The 21,346-nt window shown below is 48.6% G+C and overlaps 2 protein-coding genes and 1 long non-coding RNA gene across 3 annotated transcripts; 1 reads left to right on the top strand and 2 right to left on the bottom strand.

Annotated features, from left to right (window-relative positions):
- Nucleotides 1-5,687: 5,687 nt before the first annotated feature.
- LOC146756680 (uncharacterized) lies at nt 5,688-11,029 on the bottom strand. The gene is made up of 4 exons (XM_085524083.1): nt 10,790-11,029; nt 8,542-8,626; nt 7,395-7,601; nt 5,688-6,433 (listed from the first exon to the last, which is right to left on the bottom strand). Exons 2-4 carry the CDS (start codon nt 8,617-8,619, stop codon nt 6,077-6,079), a joined length of 642 nt encoding a protein of 213 aa, XP_085380209.1. The 5' UTR covers nt 8,620-8,626; nt 10,790-11,029; the 3' UTR covers nt 5,688-6,076.
- Nucleotides 11,030-11,650: 621 nt separating this feature from the next.
- On the top strand, nt 11,651-15,129 carry LOC146756679 (uncharacterized). The gene is made up of 3 exons (XR_014937308.1): nt 11,651-14,677; nt 14,752-14,816; nt 15,035-15,129. It is a non-coding gene; the product is annotated as an uncharacterized LOC146756679 (long non-coding RNA).
- Nucleotides 15,130-18,131: 3,002 nt separating this feature from the next.
- LOC146756678 (zinc finger CCCH domain-containing protein 11A-like) lies at nt 18,132-19,294 on the bottom strand. Its single transcript, XM_085524104.1, has 2 exons — nt 19,149-19,294; nt 18,132-18,628 (listed from the first exon to the last, which is right to left on the bottom strand). Exons 1-2 carry the CDS (start codon nt 19,168-19,170, stop codon nt 18,132-18,134), a joined length of 519 nt encoding a protein of 172 aa, XP_085380230.1. The 5' UTR covers nt 19,171-19,294.
- Nucleotides 19,295-21,346: the final 2,052 nt, after the last annotated feature.

The following is a 21,346-nucleotide window of genomic DNA, read 5'->3' as shown; positions in this document are numbered from 1 at the left end:
GTACTGAAGAGGCGAGCCAAGATGGCGGCCGGGAGAGACCGGAAGTAGCGATTGAGGCGCTGGGTTTGGAGTTCCTATAGGTGCCAAATAGTGAGCCATTAAAATGAATGGAGGCTCTGAGCTGCCAAATAGTGTTCTTTAGGAATGAATGGAGCCCCATAGGAATGAATGGAGGCCCATAGGTGCCAAATAGGGATCCATTCGAATGAATGGAGGGCCAGGGATGCCAAATAGTTACCCCATATAGCCCCATAGAGACCCCATAAACCCCATAGAGACCCCATAGCACCCCATAGAGCCCTATAGCCCCCCATAGACCCCCATAGAGACCCATAGACCCCTATAGACCCCCCATAGAGCCCCACAGATCCCAACAGACCCCCATAGAGCTCCATAGAACCCCATAGAACCCCATAGAGCCCCACAGACCCCCATAGAACGCCATAGAGCCCCATAGACACCCCATAAACCCCCACAGACCCCCATAGGACCCCATAGAGCCCCATAGAGCCTCATATAGACCCCATAGAGCCCCATAGAGACCCATAGAGCCCCATAGACCCCCATATACCCCCATAGACCCCATAGCTGCCAAATAGTGACCCTATAGACCCCCCATAGAGCCCCATAGACCCCCATAGGATCCCATAGAGCCCCATAGACCCCCATAGACCCCTATAGACCCCATAAGGCTCCATAGAGCCCCATAGAACCCAATAGGACCCCACAGAACCCCATAGGACCCAACTGGATCCAATAGGACCCCATATAGACCCCATAGCCACCCATAGAGCCCCATAGACCCCTATAGACCCCATAGACCCCCACAGAACCCCATATAGACCCCATAGACCCACCATATTCCCGGTGCTATAACCCAGCACCAATAGGATCCCGTCAGGGCACCCGCTCTTCAAGTAATGCTGGCTCCCCATAGGGAAGAATAGGACGTCCCCCACTTCCACCTCGAAGCTCAGGCTCTCCCCATTCTCCAACACCAGGCCGGCCTGCATTTGCATATTCATGAGCTCATTAAGCCTCATTTGCATCCCACCCCCCTATATCCCCTATATACAATATAGGGCCTTACCTTGCCACAGCCTTGGAGGATGTAAGCCAGCTCGTTAGCGTTAAGATGATAATGGGGTTGGCCAAGTTCATTAGGGAAGATCCTTAGGGTGGCTATGGTGAGAGGATCGGGGTGCTGCAATGGGTTATATATAGGATCATATAGGGTTATATAGGTTTATATGGGAGTCTATGGGGTCCTATGGGGGTCTATGGGGCTCTATGGGAATCTATGGGGTGGCTATGGGGTCCTATGGGGCTCTATGGGAGTCAATGGATCACTATTTGGCAGCTATGGAGCTCTATGGGGTTCTATGGGGTTCTATGGGGCTCTATGGGGCTCTATGGGGGTCCTATGGGGGGTCTATGGGGGTCGTAGGGGTCCTATGGGGTCCAATGGATCACTATTTGGCAGCTATGGGGGCTAATGGATCACTATTTGACAGCTATGGGGCTCTATGGGGTTCTATGGGGGGTTATGGGGTCTATGGGGCTCTATGGGGTCCTATGGGGCTCTATGGGGTCTAATGGGTTTGTATTTGGCAGCTATGGGGCCCTATGGGGTCCTATGGCGGTTCTATGGGGGTCTATGGGGTTCTATGGGGGGTTATGGCGTGCTATGGGACTCTATGGGGTCTAATGGGTCTGTATTTGGCAGCTATGGGGCTCTATGGGGTCCAGTGGAGGGTTATGGGGTCTTATGGGGCTCTATAGGGTCCTATGGGGTGGCTATGGGGGTCTGTGGGGTCCTATGGGGCTCTATGGGTCACTATTTGGCAGCTATGGGGCTCTATGGGGGTCCTATGGGGGGTCTATGGGGTCTAATGGATCCCTATGGGGCTCTATGGGGGTCTATAGGGTCCTATGCGGTGGCTATGGGACTCTATGGGGTCCTATGGGGGGTTATGGGGCTCTATGGGGTTCTATGGGGGTCCATGGATTACTATTTGGCAGCTATGGGACTCTATGTAATCCAAGGGATCACTATTTGGCAACTACGGTTTCCAATGTAACTTAACGGCTCACTATTTGGCAACTCTGGTTTCCTATGTAATCGAATGGATCACTATTTGGCAAGTATGGTTTCCTATGTCTTTTAATGGCTCACTATTTGGCAACGATGGGCCCCTATGTATTCCAATAGCTCCTTATTTAGCACCTATGCATTCCAATGGATCACTATTTGGCAACACCGGTTTCCTATGTAATCCAATAGCTCACTATTTGGCAACCGACCCCTCCAAGGTCCTGGCAGCTTAAAGGCGTTACCTGAAGGAGCGACTGGATGTAAATGAGATTCATTGGTTCCATCCAGGTCCTGGCAGGTCGATACGGAGCCCAATGGAAAACTCCACCATTAAATGGTGCCGGAGGGGAACCTAAGGGGGATAGAAAGGTCCTGGAAGGTTAAAGGAAGGGTCCTGGAAGGGGAATATGGGATTATATGGGGGTATTAAGGTCCTGGAAGGGGAAGAATGGGGTCTAATGGGGTCTTATGGGGTCTTATGTGGTCTATGGGGTCTTATGGGGTCTATTAAGGTCCTGGAAGGGTAATAATGGGGGTCTATGTGGTCTTTAAGGTCCTGGAAGGGTAATAGTGGGGTTTAATGGGGTCATGGTGTCTATGAGGTCTTATGGGGTTATTAAGGTCTTGGAAGGGGAATAATGGGGTCTATGAGGTCTTATGGTGTTGAGAAGGTCCTGGAAGGGAGATAAAGGGGGTCAATGGGGTTTAATGGGGTCTTATGGGGTCTATGGGGTCTTATGGGGTCTTTAAGGTCCTGGAAGGGTAATAATGGGGTCCTATGGGGTCTTATGGAGTCTTATGGGGTCTATTAAGGTCCTGGAAGGGTAATAATGGGGTCAATGGGGTCTTATTGGGTCTATTAAGGTCCTGGAAGGGTAAAATGGGGGTTAATGGGGGTTATTAAGGTCCTGGAAGGGGAATAATGGAGTCTTATGGGGTCTATGGGGTCTTATGGGGTTGAGAAGGTCCTGGAAGGGGAATAATGGGGTCTAATGGGATCTAATGGGGTCTATGGGGTCTTATGGGGTCTATTAAGGTCCTGGAAGGGGAATAATGGGGTCTATGGGTCTATGGGTCTTATGGGGTCTATAAGGTCCTAGAAGGGGAATAATGGGGGTCAATGGGGTCTTATGGAGTCTATGGGGTCTTATGGGGTCTATAAGGTCCTGGAAGGGTAATAATGGGGTCTAATGGGGTCTATGGGGTCTTATGGGGTCTATAAGGTCCTGGAAGGGGAATAATGGGGTCTAATGGGGTCTATGGGGTCTTATGGGGTCTATTAAGGTCCTCTAAGGGGAATAATGGGGTCTTATGGGGTCTTTAAGGTCCTAGAAGGGTAATAATGGGGTCTTATGGGGTCTTATGGGGTCTAATGGGTTCTATGGGGTCTTATGGGGTCTATGGGGTCTATGGGGTCTTATGGGGTCTTATGGGGTCTATTGGGTCTTATGGGGTCTTATGAGGTCTATGGGTCTTATGGGGTCTAATGGGTTCTATGGGGTCTTATGGGGTCTATGGGGTCTAATGGGGTCTATGGGGTCTTATGGGGTCTTATAGGGTCTTATGGGGTCTTTTGGTGTCTATGGTGTCTTATGGGGTCTAATGGGGTCTATGGGGTCTTATGGGGTCTTATGGGGTCTATGGGGTCTAATGGGGTCTATGGGGTCTTATGGGGTCTAATGGGTTCTATGGGGTCTTATGGGGTCTATGGGGTCTAATGGGTTCTATGGGTTCTTATGGGGTCTTATGGGGTCTATGGGGTCTTATGGGGTCTTATGGGGTCTATTGGGTCTTATGGGGTCTTATGGGGTCTTATGGGGTATAATGGGGTCTATGGAGTCTTATGGGGTCTAATGGGTTCTATGGGGTCTTATGGGGTCTTATGGGTCTTATGGGGTCTTATGGGGTCTTTTGGTGTCTATGGTGTCTTATGGGGTCTAATGGGGTCTATGGGGTCTTATGGGATCTTATGGGGTCTATAGGGTCTTATGGTGTCTTATGGGGTCTAATGGGGTCTATGGTGTCTTATGGGGTCTAATGGGGTCTATGGGGTCTTATGGGATCTTATGGGGTCTATGGGGTCTTATGGGGTCTAATGGGTTCTATGGGGTCTTATGGGGTCTAATGGGTTCTATGGGGTCTTATGGGGTCTATGGGGTCTTATGGGGTCTAATGGGTTCTATGGGTTCTTATGGGGTCTTATGGGGTCTATGGGGTCTTATGGGGTCTTATGGGGTCTATTGGGTCTTATGGGGTCTTATGGGGTATAATGGGGTCTATGGAGTCTTATGGGGTCTTATGGGGTTATATGGGGTCTATGGGGTCTTATAGGGTCCTTACCTTTAAGGTCATATAAATACCACCATACTTGCTCGTTATCCGCCTGGGTGTAATTAACATCCCGCACTAATTGACTTAAATTAATGGGGTGGTTCAAGCTTTGTAGGATCGGGACCTTCTGGAAGCTTCCAATCCAATCCCGAACACTACGAAGCTGCCAGGACCCAAAAGAACCCCGTTATTAACCTGCCAGGACCCAAATCCCCCATAGAACCCAATGGGACGACCCTATTTCCTCCCTTTTCCCCTTCCAGGACCCAAAACCCCATTGAACCCAATGGGAAGACCCTATTACTTCCCTTTTACCCTTCCAGGACCCAAATCCCACATAGAACCCAATGGGATGACCCTATTACTTCCCTTTTACCCTTCCAGGACCCAAATGCCCCATAGAACCCAATGGGAAGACCCTATTACCAACTTTTACCCTTCCAGGACCCAAAACCCCATAGAACCCAATGGGAAGACCCTATTACCAACTTTTACCCTTCCAGGACCCAAAACCCCATAGAACCCAATGGGAAGACCCTATTACCTCCCTTTTACCCTGCCAGGACCCAAATCCCCATAGAACCCAATGGGAAGACCCTATTACCTCCCTTTTCCCCTTCCAGGACCCAAATCCCATATAAAACCCTATATCTCCTCAACGGAACCCCATAGAAACACCCAACCGCCTCCATTTTAACCTTCCAGGACCCAAGTTCCTTCTTATCCCCCTTCCAGGACCCAAATCCCCCATAGAACCCAATGAGATGACCCCAATCCCCATTATTAACCTTCCAGGACCCAAATCCCATATAAAACCCTATATCTCCTCAAGGGAACCTCATAGAAACACCCAACCATCCCATATAAAACCCTATATCTCCTCAACGGAACGTGACAGACACAACTACCACCATTTTAACCGGCCGGGTCCCCTCTTTCACCTCAATCCCTTCAATCCCTTCTAGGACCTTCCAAAAAAACCCCAAACCCCCCATTTTCCCCCCCCCCCCCCATACCTGTAAAGCCTCAATTAAGACCTCATTTGGGGTCCCATTAACGGCCTCATCCACCTCCAATGTCTTCAGCTCCTCGTGGGTCCCATAAAAGAGAACGAGGACGAGTTCTTTTGGGGTCCGGCTTTTATTTCCTTCCCCCCCGTTCTCCGTGTTTTGGATCCAATGAAGAACGTTCCGGGGGAAGAAAAGGACCTGGCCGACTTCGGCTCGGTAGGTAGTGACGTTGGTTGGGGTGACGATGCCAATCCAGGCCGTGCCCTATAGATTATAGAGGAAATCCTATTAGATTTAGAGTAGACCCGCGAGGTAAAGGGGTTATAAGGTGGGGAAAGAAGGGATGGATAAGGCGAGAGAGGAATCGAAAGTGTAGGGTCAAAAGCGGAAGAGAGAAAGAGGAAGTGGGAGGAAAAGCGAGATCCATGTTGTGCCCTATAGAATATAGGGTAAATCCTATAGGGTTTTAGGGTTGACCCACGAGGTAAAGGGTTATAAGGTGGGGGAGGAAGGGCTAGATGAAGCCACGGAGGAAGAGGAAGTATAGGATTAAAGGTGGAAGAGAGAAAGAGGAAGTGGAAGTAAAACCAAAGGCCACCCCCAATTAACATGGGCCACCCCTATATAATATGGCCAAATCCTATAGGGTTTTAGGGTAGACCCACGAGGTAAATGGATTACAAGGTAGGGGAATAAGGGTTAAATGAAGCCATAGAGGAAAAGGAAGTATATTCTTAAAGGTGGAAGAGAGAAAGAGGATGTGGAAGCTAAACCAAAGGCTGCGGCCTACCTGCACCACGTAGCCATGGACGTTGGCATTAAAATGCCAGTGGGGGACCCGAAGTGCTCCAGGTTTGATCCTGATTAAAGCCAGGCTCATTTTGGCTTGATGCTCATGGAGGCTTTGAGCGAAGATGCGAGCTTCTCGATCCGGATAACACTTGGGATCCAGCCGGTACGTCGCCCATTGGATTTCACCTCCGGGGTAGCGTTGTGGCTGGAAAGGAAATGGGCTTATTCCCTTTCCTCTTCCCCCTCCCCTTCCCCTTCCCATAGGAAAGGAAGAAGATACCCCATAGGACCCTATAGGACCCCATAAGCCCCATAGGACCCCATAAGACCCCATAGGACCCCATAAACCCCATAGGAATCAATAGGACCCCATCAGACCCCATAGGACCTCATAAGACCCCATAAACCCCATAGGAATCAATAGGAAGCAATAGGACCCCATAAGACCCCATAGGGCCCTATAGGACCCCATAAGCCCATAAGTCCATTTCCTCTCCCCTCCCGCTTTCTTTTCCCCTTCCATTTCCTCTCCCCTCTATACCCCCCCCCACTTCCTCTTCCCCTCCCCTTCCTCCTTTCCCCTCTTACTTCCTCTCCTCTCCTCTCCCCTCCCACTTCCTCCCCACTTCCTCCCCACTTCCCCCCCACACATCCTGTTCCCTCCCACTTTGTCTTTTCCTTCCTCTTCCTCTTCCTCTTCCTCTTCCTCTTCCTCTTCCTCTTCCTCTTCCTCTTCCTCTTCCTCTTCCTCTTCCTCTTCCTTCTTCCCTTCCCCCTCTTATTCCCCTCCCTTTTCCCATTCCCTTCCTCTTCCTCCCCACTTCCTCTTCCCCTTCCCCTCCCACTTCCTCTTCCTCCCTCCCTTCCTCTTCCTCCTCCCCACTTCCACTTCCTCCTCACTTCCTCCCCCACTTCTTCTCCCCCTATATCCCCCCACTTCCTCTTCCCCCCTTATTTCCCCCCTATATCCCCCTCTACTTCCTCTTCCCCCCTTATTTCCCCCCTATATCCCCCCCTACTTCCTCTTCCCCCCTTATTTCCCCCCTATATCCCCCATACTTCCTCTTCCCCCCTTATTTCCCCCCTATATCCCCCCCTATTTCCTCTCCCCTACTTTTTCCCCCCCCACTTCCTCCCCCCACCCCATATCCCCCCCATCCACTTACCTCCGACATCCCCATCCTATACACGAACCGGAGCCGTCCTTTGTCCCCCTCCACCTCATTAACCACCTTGTTAACACGCAACTCGTTAATCGCCTTCCTATTGATGACGCTCAAGCTTCCCAGCCCCACGGCGGTCATAATGGAGCTGGCCAACAGGCAGAGGCCGAACAGCTTCCATAGGGATCTCCTGCCCCACTCGGGCGCCATCTTGGATATGGGGGGGAGGGGAGAAAGGGGGGGTTACATAGGCCGAACCGGGCCGAAGTGGGCCAAGTTAGGCCTAGTTAGGCCTAATTGGACCTAGTTAGGCCTAGTTAGGCCCTGCTAGGCCAAGGTAGGCCAAGATAGGCCATGCTAGGCCTAGTTAGGCCTAGTTAGGCCAAGGTAGGCCAAGGTAGGCCATGCTAGGCCCAGTTAGGCCTAGTTAGGCCAAGCTAGGCCAAGGTAGGCCATGCTAGGCCCAAGATGGTCATGCTAGGCCAATCCAATCCAATCCAGGCCTAGGTAGGCCATGATAGGCCCAAGATGGCCGTGCTAGGCCAATCCAATCCAATCCAATCCAGGCCTAGGTAGGCCAAGGTAGGCCCAAGATGGCCGTGCTAGGCCAATCCAATCCAATCCAGGCCAAGGTAGGCCAAGTTAGGCCCAAGATGGCCGTGCCAATCCAATCCAATCCAATTCAGGCCTAGGTAGGCCAAGGTAGGCCCAAGATGGCCGTGCTAGGCCAATCCAATCCAATCCAATTCAGGCCAAGGTAGGCCAAGTTAGGCCCAAGATGGCCGTGCTAGGCCAATCCAATCCAATCCAATCCAATCCAATCCAATCCAATCCAAGCCAAGGTTGGCCATGATAGGCCTAGGTAGGCCTAGGTAGGCCTCGCTAGGACTCACTAGGCCTTACTAGGTCTCACTAGTAAGACCCCATAGAAACCCATATGACCTCATACAACCCATAAGTCCCTATAAGACCCCATAGGACCCCATAAGACCCCATAGGATCCCATAGAGACCATAAGACCCCATAGAGACCCCATAGACCCCATAGGACCCCATAAGTCCCCATAGAGACCCCATAAGACCCCATAGGAACTCTATAGAGTTGTCACTAGGCCTCGCTAGGCCTCACTAGGCCTCACCCCAATCCTTACCTCTTTATGGTGTCCATCTTTTCCCTTCCGGGACCCGACGGGTTCCTCGGGTCCCATCTCGAAGGCCTCATTGTCCATCTTAGCTCTAATGAGGTTAATTAAAGCTTAATTGGGTTAATTAAGGGTTTAATTGGGTTAATTAAGGGCTGAATGGGGGTGTTAGAGGCCTAGTTAAGCTACGGGGCTCGGAGGAGGCTCCTATCCCCCCTTCCCATTCAACTCTATGGCCTTGGAGGACTTAATATCCCCTCAGCCTACAACTCTATGATCCTGGAGGAGCCTCCTATCCCCCCCGGCCCTCCAACTCTATGGCCTTGGAGGACCACGTAAGACCCCATAGGAAAAAATAGGACCCCATAGGAATTAATAGGACCCCATAGAACCCTATAGGACACCATAAGACCCCATAAGACCCCATAGAGACCACATAGGACCCCATAGGAACCAATACGACTCCATAAGACCCCATTGAGAGCCCATAAGACCCCATAGGACCCCATTAGACCCTATAGGAAGCAATAAGACCCCTTAAGACCCCATGGGACCCCATAGGACCCCATAAGACCCCATAAACCCCATAAGACCCCATAGGACCCCATAGGAACCAATACGACCCCATAGGACCCCATAAGACCCCATAAGGCCCCATAAGACCCATAGACCCCATAAGACCCCATAAGACCCCATAGGACCCCATAAGACCCCATAAGACCCCATAAGACCCCATAGGAAGCAATATGACCCCATAGGAATCAATAGGAAGCAATAGGACCCCATAAGACCCCATAGACCCTATAAGACCCTGTAAGACCCCATAAGACCCCATAGGACCCCATTAGACCCCATAAGACCCCATAGACCCCATAGAACCTCATAGGACCCCATAAGTCCCCATAGAGACCCCATAAACCCCATAGACCCCATAGGACCCCATAGGACCCCATAAGACCCCATAGCACCCCATAGAACCCCATATGACCCCATAGAACCCATAGGACCCCATAAGACCCCATTGACCCCATAAGACCCCATACAGACCCCATAAGACCCCATAGGACCCCATAGGATCGTATAAGACCCCATAGGAATCAATAGGACTCCATAAGACCCCATAGATTCTATAGAACCTCATAAGACCCCATAAGACCCTATAGACCCCATAAGACCCCATAGAGACCACATAGGAATCAATAGGACCCCATAGAAATCAATAGGAACCATTCGGACCCCATAAGACGCTATAGGACCCCATAGGACCCCATAAGACCCCAAAGAGACCCCATAAGACCCCATAGGACCCCATAAGACCCCATAGACCCCATAAAACCCCATAAGACCCCATAAGACCCCATAACACCCCATAGACCCCGTAGGACCCCATAAGACCCCACAGACCCCATAGACTCCATAGACCCCATAGACCCCATAAAACCCCATAGGAACCCATAGGACCCCATAAGACCCCATAAGACCCCATAGAGACCCCATAGGACCCCATAGAGACCCCATAAGACCCCATAGGACCCCATAGAGACCCTATAAGACCCCATAGGAACCAATTGGAATCTATAGGATCTCATAGGAACCAATGAGACCCCATAGAACCCCATAGACCCCATAAGAACCCATAGAGACCCCATAGGACCCCATAGAGACCCCATAAGACCCCATAGGACTTCATAGAGACCCCATAGGACCCCATAAGACCCCATAGACCCCATGAAACACCATAGGATCCCCTAGGACCCCATAAGACCCCATAGAACCCCATAAGTCCCCATAGAGACCCCATAAGACCCCATAGGACACCATAAGACCCCATAAGACCACATAGGAACCAATAGGAATCTATAGGATCTCATAGGAACCAATGAGACCCCATAGACACCATAAGACTCCATAGGACCCCATAGGACACCATTAAACCCCATAAGACCCCATAGAGACCCCATAAGACCCCATAGACCCCATAGAGACCCCATAGACCCCATAAGACCCCATAGGACCCCATAGGACCCCATAGGACCCTATAAGACCCCATAGGACCCCATAGGAACCATAAGACCACGTAGGACCCCATAGGAATTAATAAGACCCCATAGAACCCCATAAGACCCTATAGGACCCCATATGAACCCATAAGACCCCATAGAGACACCATAGAGACCCCATAAGACCCCATAGGACCCCATAAGACCCCATACACCCCATAAAACCCTATAAGACCCCATAGACCCCATAGTCTCACCCTATATCCTCCTATAGGATGAAGCCGTTAGTGCTGTGTAACTATTGCCTCAGCCGTATGCAAATGAGGGCTGGAGGAGAGCTCTGATTGGTTGAAAGACCAGGAAAAGCTTCGTTTGATTGGTTAATAAGGGGAATTTGGGGCTCCTTCCTTCCCCTTATGGGGTTCTATGGGGTCTTATGGGGTTTATGGGGTCTATGGGGTCTTATGGGGTCTTATAGGATCCTATTGGTTCCTATGGGGTCTTATGGGGTCCTATGGGATCTTATGGGGTCCTATGGGGTCTTATAGGGTCCTATGGGGTCATATGGGGTTTATGGGGTCTAATGGGGCCCTATGGGGTCTTATGGGGTCCTATGGGGTCCTATGGGGTTTATATGGGGTCCTATGGGGTATTATGGGGTCCTATGGGGTTCTATGGGGTCCTATGGGGTTCTATGGGGTCTTATAGGGTCCTATTCATTCCTATGGGGTCTTATAGGGTCCTATGGGGTTGTATGGGGACTTATGAGGTTCTATGGGATCTTATGGGGTTCTATGGGGTCTTATGGTGTCTAATAGGGTTCTATTGATTCCTATGGGGTCTTATGGGGTTCTATGGGGTTCTATGGTGTCTTATGGGGTCCTATGGGATCTTATGGGGTCCTATGGGGTCTTATAGGGACTTATGGGTTCTATGGGGTCCTATGGGGTTTATGGGGTCTTTTGGGGTCCTATTGATTCCTATGGGGTCCTATGGGGTCTATGGAGTCCTATGGGGTCTTATGGCATCCTATTGGGTTTAATGGGATCCCATAGGGTTCTGTTGGGGTCTTATGGAATCCTATTGGTTCCTATGGGGTCTTATGGGGTCCTATTGATTCCTATGGGGTTCTATGGGGTCCTATGGGGTCCTCTTGAATCCTATGGGGTCCTATGGGGTCTTATGGGGTCTTATTGGTTCCTATTGGGTCTTATAGTGTTCTATGGGGTTCTACGGATTCCTATGGGTTCTATGGGGTCTTATGGGGTCTCTTATGGGGTTCTATGGGGTCTTATGGGGTCTCTTATGGGGTTCTATGGGGTCCTATTGGTTCCTATGGAGTCTTATGGGGTTCTATGGGGTCCTATTGATTCCTATGGGGTCTTATGGGATCCTATGGGTTCCTATGGGGTCTTATGGGGTCTTATGAGGTCCTATTGGTTCTTATGGGGTCTTATGGTTTCTAATGATCCTATTGATTTCTATGGGGTTTATGGAGTCCTATGGGGTCTTATGGAGTTCTATTGGGTTCTATGGGGTCCTATTGGTTCCTATGGGGTCTCTGGTGTCTTATGGGGTCCTATTGATTCCTTTGGGGTCCTATGGGATCTTATGGGGTCTTATGGGGTCAATGGAGTCTTATAGGGTCTTTTTGATTCCTATGGAGTCCTATTGGTTTCTATGGGGTCTTATGAGGTCTTACTGGTTCTTATGGGGTCTTATGGCTTCTAATGGGGTCCTATTGATTCCTATGGGGTCTTATGGGGTCCTATTTGTTCCTATGGGGTCTTATAGGGTCTTATGGGGTCTGTGGGTTCCTATGGATCCTATGGGGTCCTATGGGGTATTATAGGGACTTATGGGGTCTTATGGGGTTCTACGGGATCTTATTGGGTTCTATGGGGTCCTATTGATTCCTATGGGGTCTTATGGGGTCCTATTGATTCCTATGGAGTCTTATGGGGTCCTATTGTTTCCTATGGGGTCCTATGGGGTCTTGTAGGGACTTATGGTTTCTATGGGGTTTATGGGGTCCTATTCATTCCTATGGGGTCTTTTGGGGTCCTATGGGGTTCTATGGGGACTTATGAGGTTCTATGGGGTCCTATGGGGTCTCTATGGGGTTCTATGGTGTCTTATGGGGTCTTATAGGGACTTATGGGTTCTATGGGGTATCATGGGGTCTTATAGGGTCCTATTGGTTCCTATGGGATTCTATGGGGTCGTATTGGTTCCTATGGGGTTCTATGGGGTCTTATAGGGTCCTATGGGTTCCTATGGGGTCTTATAGGGTCTTATGGGGTCTGTGGGGTCCTATGGAGTCTATGGGGTCCTATGGGGTCTTATAGGGACTTATGGGTCCTATGGAGTCCTATGGGATTCTTATGGGGTCCTATTGATTTTTATGGGGTCCTATGGGGTCTATAGGGTCTTATAGGCTCCATCCCCCCCATATACCCCATACCCCCCCCAATAACACCAGACCCTGTCGCTCTTCCGCCATCTTTATTCTCATCCAACAGCATCCATCATCTCCCCCTCCCCCCCACCTCCGGCCACACATCGACCCTCGTTAACCCCATAATTAACCCCTTAATTAACCTCTTAATTAATGCCTTAATTAAACACCCCCCCCCCCCCCCAAATATTAACCCCATCGGAACGAAGGAAGAACAAGACGCCGACCAATCGGGCACCAGCTTTGTTAACGCGTGCGCATTAATTATGCAAATGAAGGGGGCGTGGCTTTGTCAAACCCCACCACGCCAAATCAGCTAACAGTGAGACCTCATTAGCATATGATTATATATTCATGAGCCATTGGCCTGATTTACATAGCCCCGCCCCCTTTCCCGGTCCCTGTTATTAAGTGCTAATGAGGCCTCGATTAATGGATTAATTATATAATGGCAGGTCATTAATTAATTAATCATTAATTAACTAATTAATGGGGGGCGGAAGTCGCTCCGTCGTCGATATGGACCTGGAAAGAGAAAAGATGCAGTTAATTAGCCTAATAATTAATAATCAATAAATAATTAATTAATAATCCTAATCAATAGCCGGAATAATTAATTAATAGACTGAATAATTAATAGCCCTAGTAATGGCATTAATAGCCCTAATAATTAATAGCCCTAATAATTATTAGCCCTAATAATCCCTATTAATCCTTATTAATTCTATTAATCCATATTAATCCATATATTAAATTACTAATAAATCCCTATTAATCCACATTACACCCCTATTAATCCCTTTTAATTCCTATTAAATCCCTAATAAACCCCCTTATACTCGCATTAAACCCCATTAATCTCTAATAAATCCCCTATTAATCCCAAATAAATCCCTATTAATCCCCATTACAACCTATTAATCCCCTATTAATCCCTATTAATCCCTAATAAATCTCTATTAATCCCCATTAACCTCTATTAATTCCCTATTAATCCCTATTATTCCCCATTAATTTTCTATTAATCCCCATTAAACCCCTATTAATCCCTATTAATCTCTAATAAATCCTTATTAATCTCCATTAAACCCCCATTAACCCCTATTAATCCCATGTTAACTCACTTATAACCCCTATTGACGCCTATTAATCCCTATTAATCCCTAATAAATCCCTATTAAACCCCTATTAAGCCCATTAATCCCCTATTAACCCACTAATAACCCCTAATAACCCCTATTAATTCCCATTAAACCCCCATTAACCTCCATTAAACCCCATTAAACCCCCATTAATTCCTAATAAATTACTATTAAACCCCTATTAATCCCTATTAATCTCTAATAAATCCCCATTACACCCCTAATAATCCCTATTAAACCCCTATTAACCCCTATTAATCCCTTTTAATCCCTATTAACTGCTATTGATCCCTAATAAATCCCTATTAATCCCTAGTAAACCCCATTAAACCCCATTAACTCACCTTTAACCACCCCCCAAGCCCCCATATTAAGGGGGGAGGTCACATCTGCCCCAGATGAGCCCCCCCGTCCCCCATGGCCGAATGGGACCCAACGCAGCCACCCCTGGTGGTACACGCTTTGTCTTGCAGGAGAAGCAGCTCATTGCCCAGCTGGAAGAGCAGCTGAAGGCTGAGACAGAGGAAATGGAGATAGTGTGTGTGGTGGGTTGAGGGAAGGGGTGGGGGGCTGCCCACCCCCATGTTGTGGACCTGGAGCTCATGTTTTTGTCTTCCAGGTGCTGCGCAGGGAGAAACAGCGCCTGTGAGAGGAGCGGGAGGAGCTGGAGCTGGAGGGTGCCTGGTGAGTGGGACCCACCCATGGGACCCTGCACCCCACGCCTGCACACGGGGGTCTCTGACACACCTGGGGCAGCAATGGGACTGCAGTGCTGCTGGAGATGGGGCTCTGTTTACTGCACGGTGTGACAGAGCAGCCCCATCCCAGCCCTGGGGGGTGGGCACACAGTGCTGGGGAGCCCCCCGTGGTGATAGACTCCAACCAAGCCTTGTTCAACACAGGCAACAGCATCAGATGGAGCTGGAGGTGGAGTGTGAGCCTGGGGCTGTGCTGCCGGAGCTGGTGGAGGCACAGCTGGTAAGGGGCAGAACACACAGCACCCTCACCCCATCCAACAGTGGTCTCCCCATGCAATGGGGTCTCCTTGAGGACAGGGCTCCTTCCAGCACTGTTGTGCTGCTGGGCTCCCGAGTCCTGCATGATCCCCCTGCTATGCAGCAGACCCTGACCTCCATCTCTGCCCCATCTTCACCTACAGGAGAAGAAGGAGCGGGCGAGGAGACGTGGGTTCTCCTTCTGGATGGACGTCCTTCTGGGCTGTCACAGAACTGCTTTGTCCTCTTGCTGCTGAAAGGAGCCAACCAGGAGCAGGGAATGGATGCACAGGACCTCAACTCTGACCCGCAGGAAAACTCAGGACAATGGAATGTAGTCTGCCAATCTTTTACCAGTTCAGCTGTGCTTTAAGACTCATTGTGAAGCCTTTTAAAATATTTATATATATATGTATATATATATATATATATACACTATAAGACTACTCAGTTATACTGTCAATCATCTCGGAAAGTTCAAGATGGAGTTCATCCACATCCTTCTCCAGCTCCAAGTCATATTGTCCTTCCATTTCCTCTAAGAATTCCGAGATGAACTTTTCAAGGTCAACTTCTACAGCCTTGGTGAGCAGGCTGACCTCCGGCAGGGCTGGAGCAGCAGTCTGGAAAGAAGGAAGAAAAAGTCAATGACTGCTCAGGAGATCCTTCCTCTGCAGCACTTCTCCTTCAGCACTGCTGAGCCTTAACCCAACATGGGGGCCAAGGGGCTCCTGAAGGACGTTAACAGTAAGCCTGACCAGGACAGCACTGACACTTCCTCCCCTCCTTACCAAAGCTGCTATTTTAGCTTTTTTAGCTGGAGGCTCCTCTTCTTCAGTGCTTCTCCGAGGATTCACAGCTGCCACAGCAGAGGGAGAGATCTCAGCAGCCTTCCGCTTCCTTGCTCGCTTCGTGGGGCTGCTGGCTTTGCCATCCCAAGGCTTCTCACACACATTGGCCTTGGCTACAGGAAGAAGAGAGAGCTGGTACAATTGTGCCTTGAGATGAGTCCAGGTTGTCCTGTCATTCCCACAGCTCTTCTCCACAGTTAAATACATCCGGCCAGCAAATCTCAGCAATATCTTCCACAGTAAGTGCTTCATACCAACAGTCCAACTAAAGGAACAAAGAAACTGCACAGCTACACCATATTATAACCCAGACAAGGGAAACAGCCATACAGCAGGAGAAAGCAATACATGGTCCCTCTAGAGAAAGGAAAAAGCAGGAGCTACAGACAAGAGTGTGCAACCAGACTCTGTGCAAGCCACAACAGACCCACAAAATACATCCAGGGGTTTATCACACAGGTAAGTCTGCAGCTCAGCGCCACTGTCTGTCCCTTGTTCTCAAGCTGAAGTCTGGCTGGAAGGAACACAAGTGAACTAAGAAAATAAGCATTTCCTTTTCTAGCACTAAGCAAAGGCACGCACCCACCATGAGCACTCAGGTCCCTTTACTTCCGAGGACCACCTCACACTCAACACTCATTCATAGTTCTCTGCTCCTGAGGTTGGGCTGATGGTTTCCCTGGCAATGCTGGTGCCCACCGTACTGAGATTTCACTTAGGCCTTTGCAAGCTGATAAGCTGAACATGAAGGGTGGATTCAGGACTGCTAAGCTCTGCACTTTTACCTTTGACTGTTTCTTTAGCTGCAGCCGGCACAGCAGCCACTTCCTTCTTCAGCTTCTCTGGTTGTCTCAGCTGCAGCTTCTCCTTTATTGTCCCCTCAAGGCTCTTTGCTTGAGCTCTAGAATTTGGTGTACTCTGATCCCAGGGCTAAAAAGAAATAAAGTAAGTGCAAAATCAGAACAAACACCAGGGGGAGTGTATGAAGGAAATCAGATTGGAGATATTGCAAAAACGGCTGCACCTGGAACAGTACATTCCTGTCACTTGGGTCACTGACCCTTTCATAAATGCCTGCATATAACAAGATCCATGCTTTGCTGTGAAAACACTGTTTCAAACGTGTGCAATTAACAAAGCAAGCTCGTTTAAATCAGCGCAGTACTGGAGTTGTTACCTACCACATTCTATTTGAGCAACAGAAAGTCATTCCTGTTCCCCTACACAACATCCACCCACAGTCTGATTTCCCTGAACACGAAGCCGTCGTGGCCTTTTTGTATCCAGTGCCCCCCACGTTAACCTCACAAGTTGTACCTGGTGCCAGCAGGGTTACTGCCTCACTGCCAGATACAATCAGATCAATTCTGAGTTTGAGGAGTGCAAAGCTGTCTGGGAAAGCCATTGAAAGTATCAGGATTGTGAAACATGGCTGCAGCTCTTCACCAAAGGCAGGAAGGTAGGAATGCACTCATGATGGTGGCACATGGTGAGCAGTGAGACATGAGAACATGTGAAGAAATTGTGTCACTGTGTCCATCTACAGAAGGGACTCACCTCTGCAGGTGCAGAGACAGCTTTGGGAGCAGCCCTGCTCCATTCTGCAGTCTTTTCCTCTTCTCTTCCAGGTGCTTTAAAACAAGGAAAATGAAAATCATTTGGTCAACAGCAAGCATAGAAAGAAACCTGAGTGCCAGTGTTTCCTCCATGTGCTTATTTCCTCACATTCAATAACAAAGCACAGACAGGCGACATCACGCAGTCCATACAGTATCCAAGCTCTTCCCTCCTTCACATGCTGTCTCATCACAAAGCCTTTCACCTCCCCAATGAATAACTCACCCCCCCTGACCTTTTTTACAGAGGTTGGCCCCCATGTTGAGGAGTCAATCCTTGCTTTACAAACACATTTACATATCGAACTAAGCAACACACGCCAAAGATGAAGGCAACCTTGGCATCAACACACAGAACATGCCACACCAAAAACATGGCAGAAAGGAAATACAGGAGAAACTGAATTACAAAACCTCACAGCGAATGAATTCTCCAGAATGAAGCAGGCAGACACCACGGATTCAATGGAAAAACACATGGATGGACATCCTGGCACTTCCTGCCTTTGCATGTTGTAAGAAACAGCCCAGGCAATTCTAAGCAAACTCCATTTGCTTGACAGGGGAAGCACTTTGGCAGAGCAGACAGTGAAGCACCTCCTTACCTGCTGGCTTTGCGATCTGCTGCATCCGCAGGGCTTTCTCCTGCTTGATTTCTTCCAAGGTTTTAATATGAACTTCTTCCAATCGCTTGATTTTACGCCGTGGCTCTTCTAGTTTCACTTTACCCGGCCCAGGTGGAGGGAAAATTCTCTTGTTCTTGCATTTACCCTCAGCTCTCTTGTCAGTAAGAAGCTCTTCTACTTTTTGCTTCTCTTCCTCCAGTCCTTTGTGTTTCCTTTCAGCCAGGGCTTCCGAGTAGGTTTTGATGTGAACTGCAGGGGAAGGCCTCACCCTGGAGCTGGGATCCTCCACCTTACAGCACCCTTCTGCCTGGGGGGCAGCTGGGGTTTCTCCTCGCTGATTCGCTCTCTCAAGACGGATGTCTTCCAGAGTTTTGACATGGATCTCCCCTGCTGGCTTGGCACCCTTCTCTGCCATCATCAAGAAAGGAGAAGCATAATGATTAAATGAGAGTCCAAGGAGAGCTTAAGTTTGCAGATTTGTCATAATATTACAGAATATGAGTGTTCCCAGCAGCGCATCACAGGACAGCTTCACTCTGCAGTTTTCTCTCCAAAGCCACCTGTCCTATATTTTAAAAACCAGTCCGATTTTTCACTTTCAAATTAACATTTAGGGCTCTGTGGAAGTGGTCTAAATTCATGAGAAGGAAAAAGGGGAAAGCAGGTGTAATACCTAGTTATTATCTATCTGAGCACAAGTATATCCCTGTCTCTCCTTCAGAGACTTCATGCCTTGAACTACAGAACGGAACAAACCAGGGATGCTGCATAAATGCCAGCTCTGTGCTCACGTTTCAAAACGGGGCAGGGAAAGGAACTTCAAATCCCAGTGATGAAGACTTCAGCAAGCACACAAAGAGAACGCTCCCAGGAAAGAACAAGCAGAAAGCCTAGAGAATCTGTGCAGCAAACACCAATGACCATTTACCTCTCCTTGGTGCTCTGTCCATCTTGATCTTCTTCCCCAGCCTTTCTGCAAGGCTGCGTTTCAGCGGAAGGCCACTGACATCAGCTACAGAGAGAAAACAACAACATTCCTAAGATAATTCCTTTGGAGAAAGATTTTTACAACAGTCAACCACAAACTTTGGTTTCTCCAAGTGTATGTTCTCAAATTCACCTTTCAGCTGCTACACTTGTGTGCCACATGGAGTCATCACAGACCCACGACACACTTTCCTCCCTCCTGCTTCAGCAGTGCCCTCCCATTTGCGTGGAGGCAGCCAAACAGCAGCTCACAAGCAGCCCTTACCTACAGAGGATTCCTGTTTTCCAGGTTCATCAGCAATATTCAGTCAAATCACGGGCTTCTCCCCTAAAACAAAGAAAAACAAAGTGCTTATTTGTCAGAAACCAAAAGAATTGCTGTCTTGTGAGCCCATTTCCCACCCAAAACAAATACACCCAAAAGACACCACTTTGACAGCCCTGACAGAAAATAATATTGCAACTGTAATGCACTCAGGGTAAGTCCCAATTATAATTTATCCATTCCACTTAGGAGCCACCAAATGGAAGCAAAGGTACTCATCATTACCCTGCTTTGCAGGCAGCGTCACAGTGCTGACCAGTGTCCGCACATTCTCCTTCTTCGGCACAGGAACAGTTTGAGATTGGAGCTGATGAGCAGGAGCTCCTGAAGGCCCTTCTGATCCAAGTGAACAAACAGACAGTGTTTACAACAAGAAAAAGAAAAGCCACTGCCAACAACAAAAGCAAACCTGACAGAACCGTCACAAAGACCAAAGCGCATTTCTTACTCACTACTGTCCAATGTGCAACAACCACTGCACAGCTCTATTCCCCAACACAGTGCCAGCTATCTGAGTATTATCAGAAGGATAACAAAGTAGGGCATATGAACTCACCACTTTGTTGTTTGGTTTTATCCTTTTGTTTCTTCAGTTTAATTTCTTCAAGTGTTTTTATTCCAAAATTCAGACTGTCATCTGGGAACACAGAGCAGTGAATGAGACTGAAGGACAGAGGCACACGCTGAGGACCACAGCTCTGCAAACTGCCTCCTGCTCAGAAGCATGCAGAACAAACCCTGTCAGCTCTCCCCATAGCTAAGAGCACCATGGACCTGATGTCTGTCTGCTGCCCTCCTTTCATCCTTCTGGATATTAAAAGTAGGCTTTATCCCTTACTTTATCCCATCCACATGACATTAGATTCCTCTCTCAGCAAATGTGGCTTTCACCACTGGTTGAAAAGATGCACATACAGGCACTTAAACTCCATGCTGTGGCCTCGTCTTGCTCTAATGATGTAAACAAAGGAGTTTACCTTCCTAATCTGAAAGGCACATGAAGTTACAAGGTAGGAACAAGATCATGGAAATAGCTGATTCCATTCAGCAACCCTATGTTCTGTTGTGTTTGTACAATGAATTGCTTTGGAGTTAATTGGCAAGTGCTTCTGATTAATCCTGGAATACCTTGTTTTGTATCAGCATCAGATTTTGTAGTGGAAATTATCTGCAATCCATGATGGTTTTCTTCAGCTGGTTGCTGGACAGGTGTTTTTATTTCTTCTCCCTCCTTAGAAAGCTGGTCTGTACAAGGAAAGAAAAAATCAGCCTCTTCAGTTACGCGGTAGGAATTCAATCAGATTTCCCACATTTATGTAGCTCATACAATGACACTTCAGCCCACAGTTAATATTCTTAAGTACAAATGTAAGTGACTACAGATGGGTTCTTTATTTAAACAGCTACACTTACCTGGTAAACCCATAGAAGCAGCCTAAGTGAATAGAGTACTAGAGAACCGGTAAATCAACCACACTCACCATCACCTTTGTCATCATCTGCAGAATTGATGACAACGGGAGGATGTGTCGGGCTTGGGACATTCTCTGAGTTTTCCACTTCCATCACTTCCATCGACTGTGGAGAGGGATCGGACTGCACGGAAAGCTTGCTCTGCTGCACTGTTATCTGAGCTGCCCTCAGATCGTCACCTGCAGACTCTGGTGGACTTGGCAGCGTAGCTACAGGAAGAAAAGGATCAATTTAAAACTTTGATCCTAACCTTACAACCACTGCACAAAGATGGCAGGCAAGGCTGAAAACCCACACAGATAAATGTTGAGTCACCAGTTGCCCATCCAACTGGCTACTGG

This window comes from Coturnix japonica, chromosome 26, assembly GCF_054131305.1.
Source record: "Coturnix japonica strain WE chromosome 26, WE-NBRP24, whole genome shotgun sequence".
Lineage (NCBI taxonomy): Eukaryota > Metazoa > Chordata > Aves > Galliformes > Phasianidae > Coturnix > Coturnix japonica.
This window is presented reverse-complemented; position numbering and strand designations above follow the sequence as displayed.

Excerpts from the sequence above, each read along its gene's own strand:
- LOC146756680 (XM_085524083.1), bottom strand. The coding sequence starts at position 8,619 with ATGGACAATGAGGCCTTCGAGATGGGACCCGAGGAACCCGTCGGGTCC. Across the intron at positions 7,602-8,541 it reads AAGATGGACACCATAAAGAG|ATGGCGCCCGAGTGGGGCAG; the intron begins GTAAGGATTGGG and ends CCCATATCCAAG. Across the intron at positions 6,434-7,394 it reads ATAGGATGGGGATGTCGGAG|CCACAACGCTACCCCGGAGG; the intron begins GTAAGTGGATGG and ends TTTCCTTTCCAG.
- LOC146756678 (XM_085524104.1), bottom strand. The coding sequence starts at position 19,170 with ATGGACAGAGCACCAAGGAGAG. Across the intron at positions 18,629-19,148 it reads GGACAGAGCACCAAGGAGAG|AGAAGGGTGCCAAGCCAGCA; the intron begins GTAAATGGTCAT and ends TGATGATGGCAG.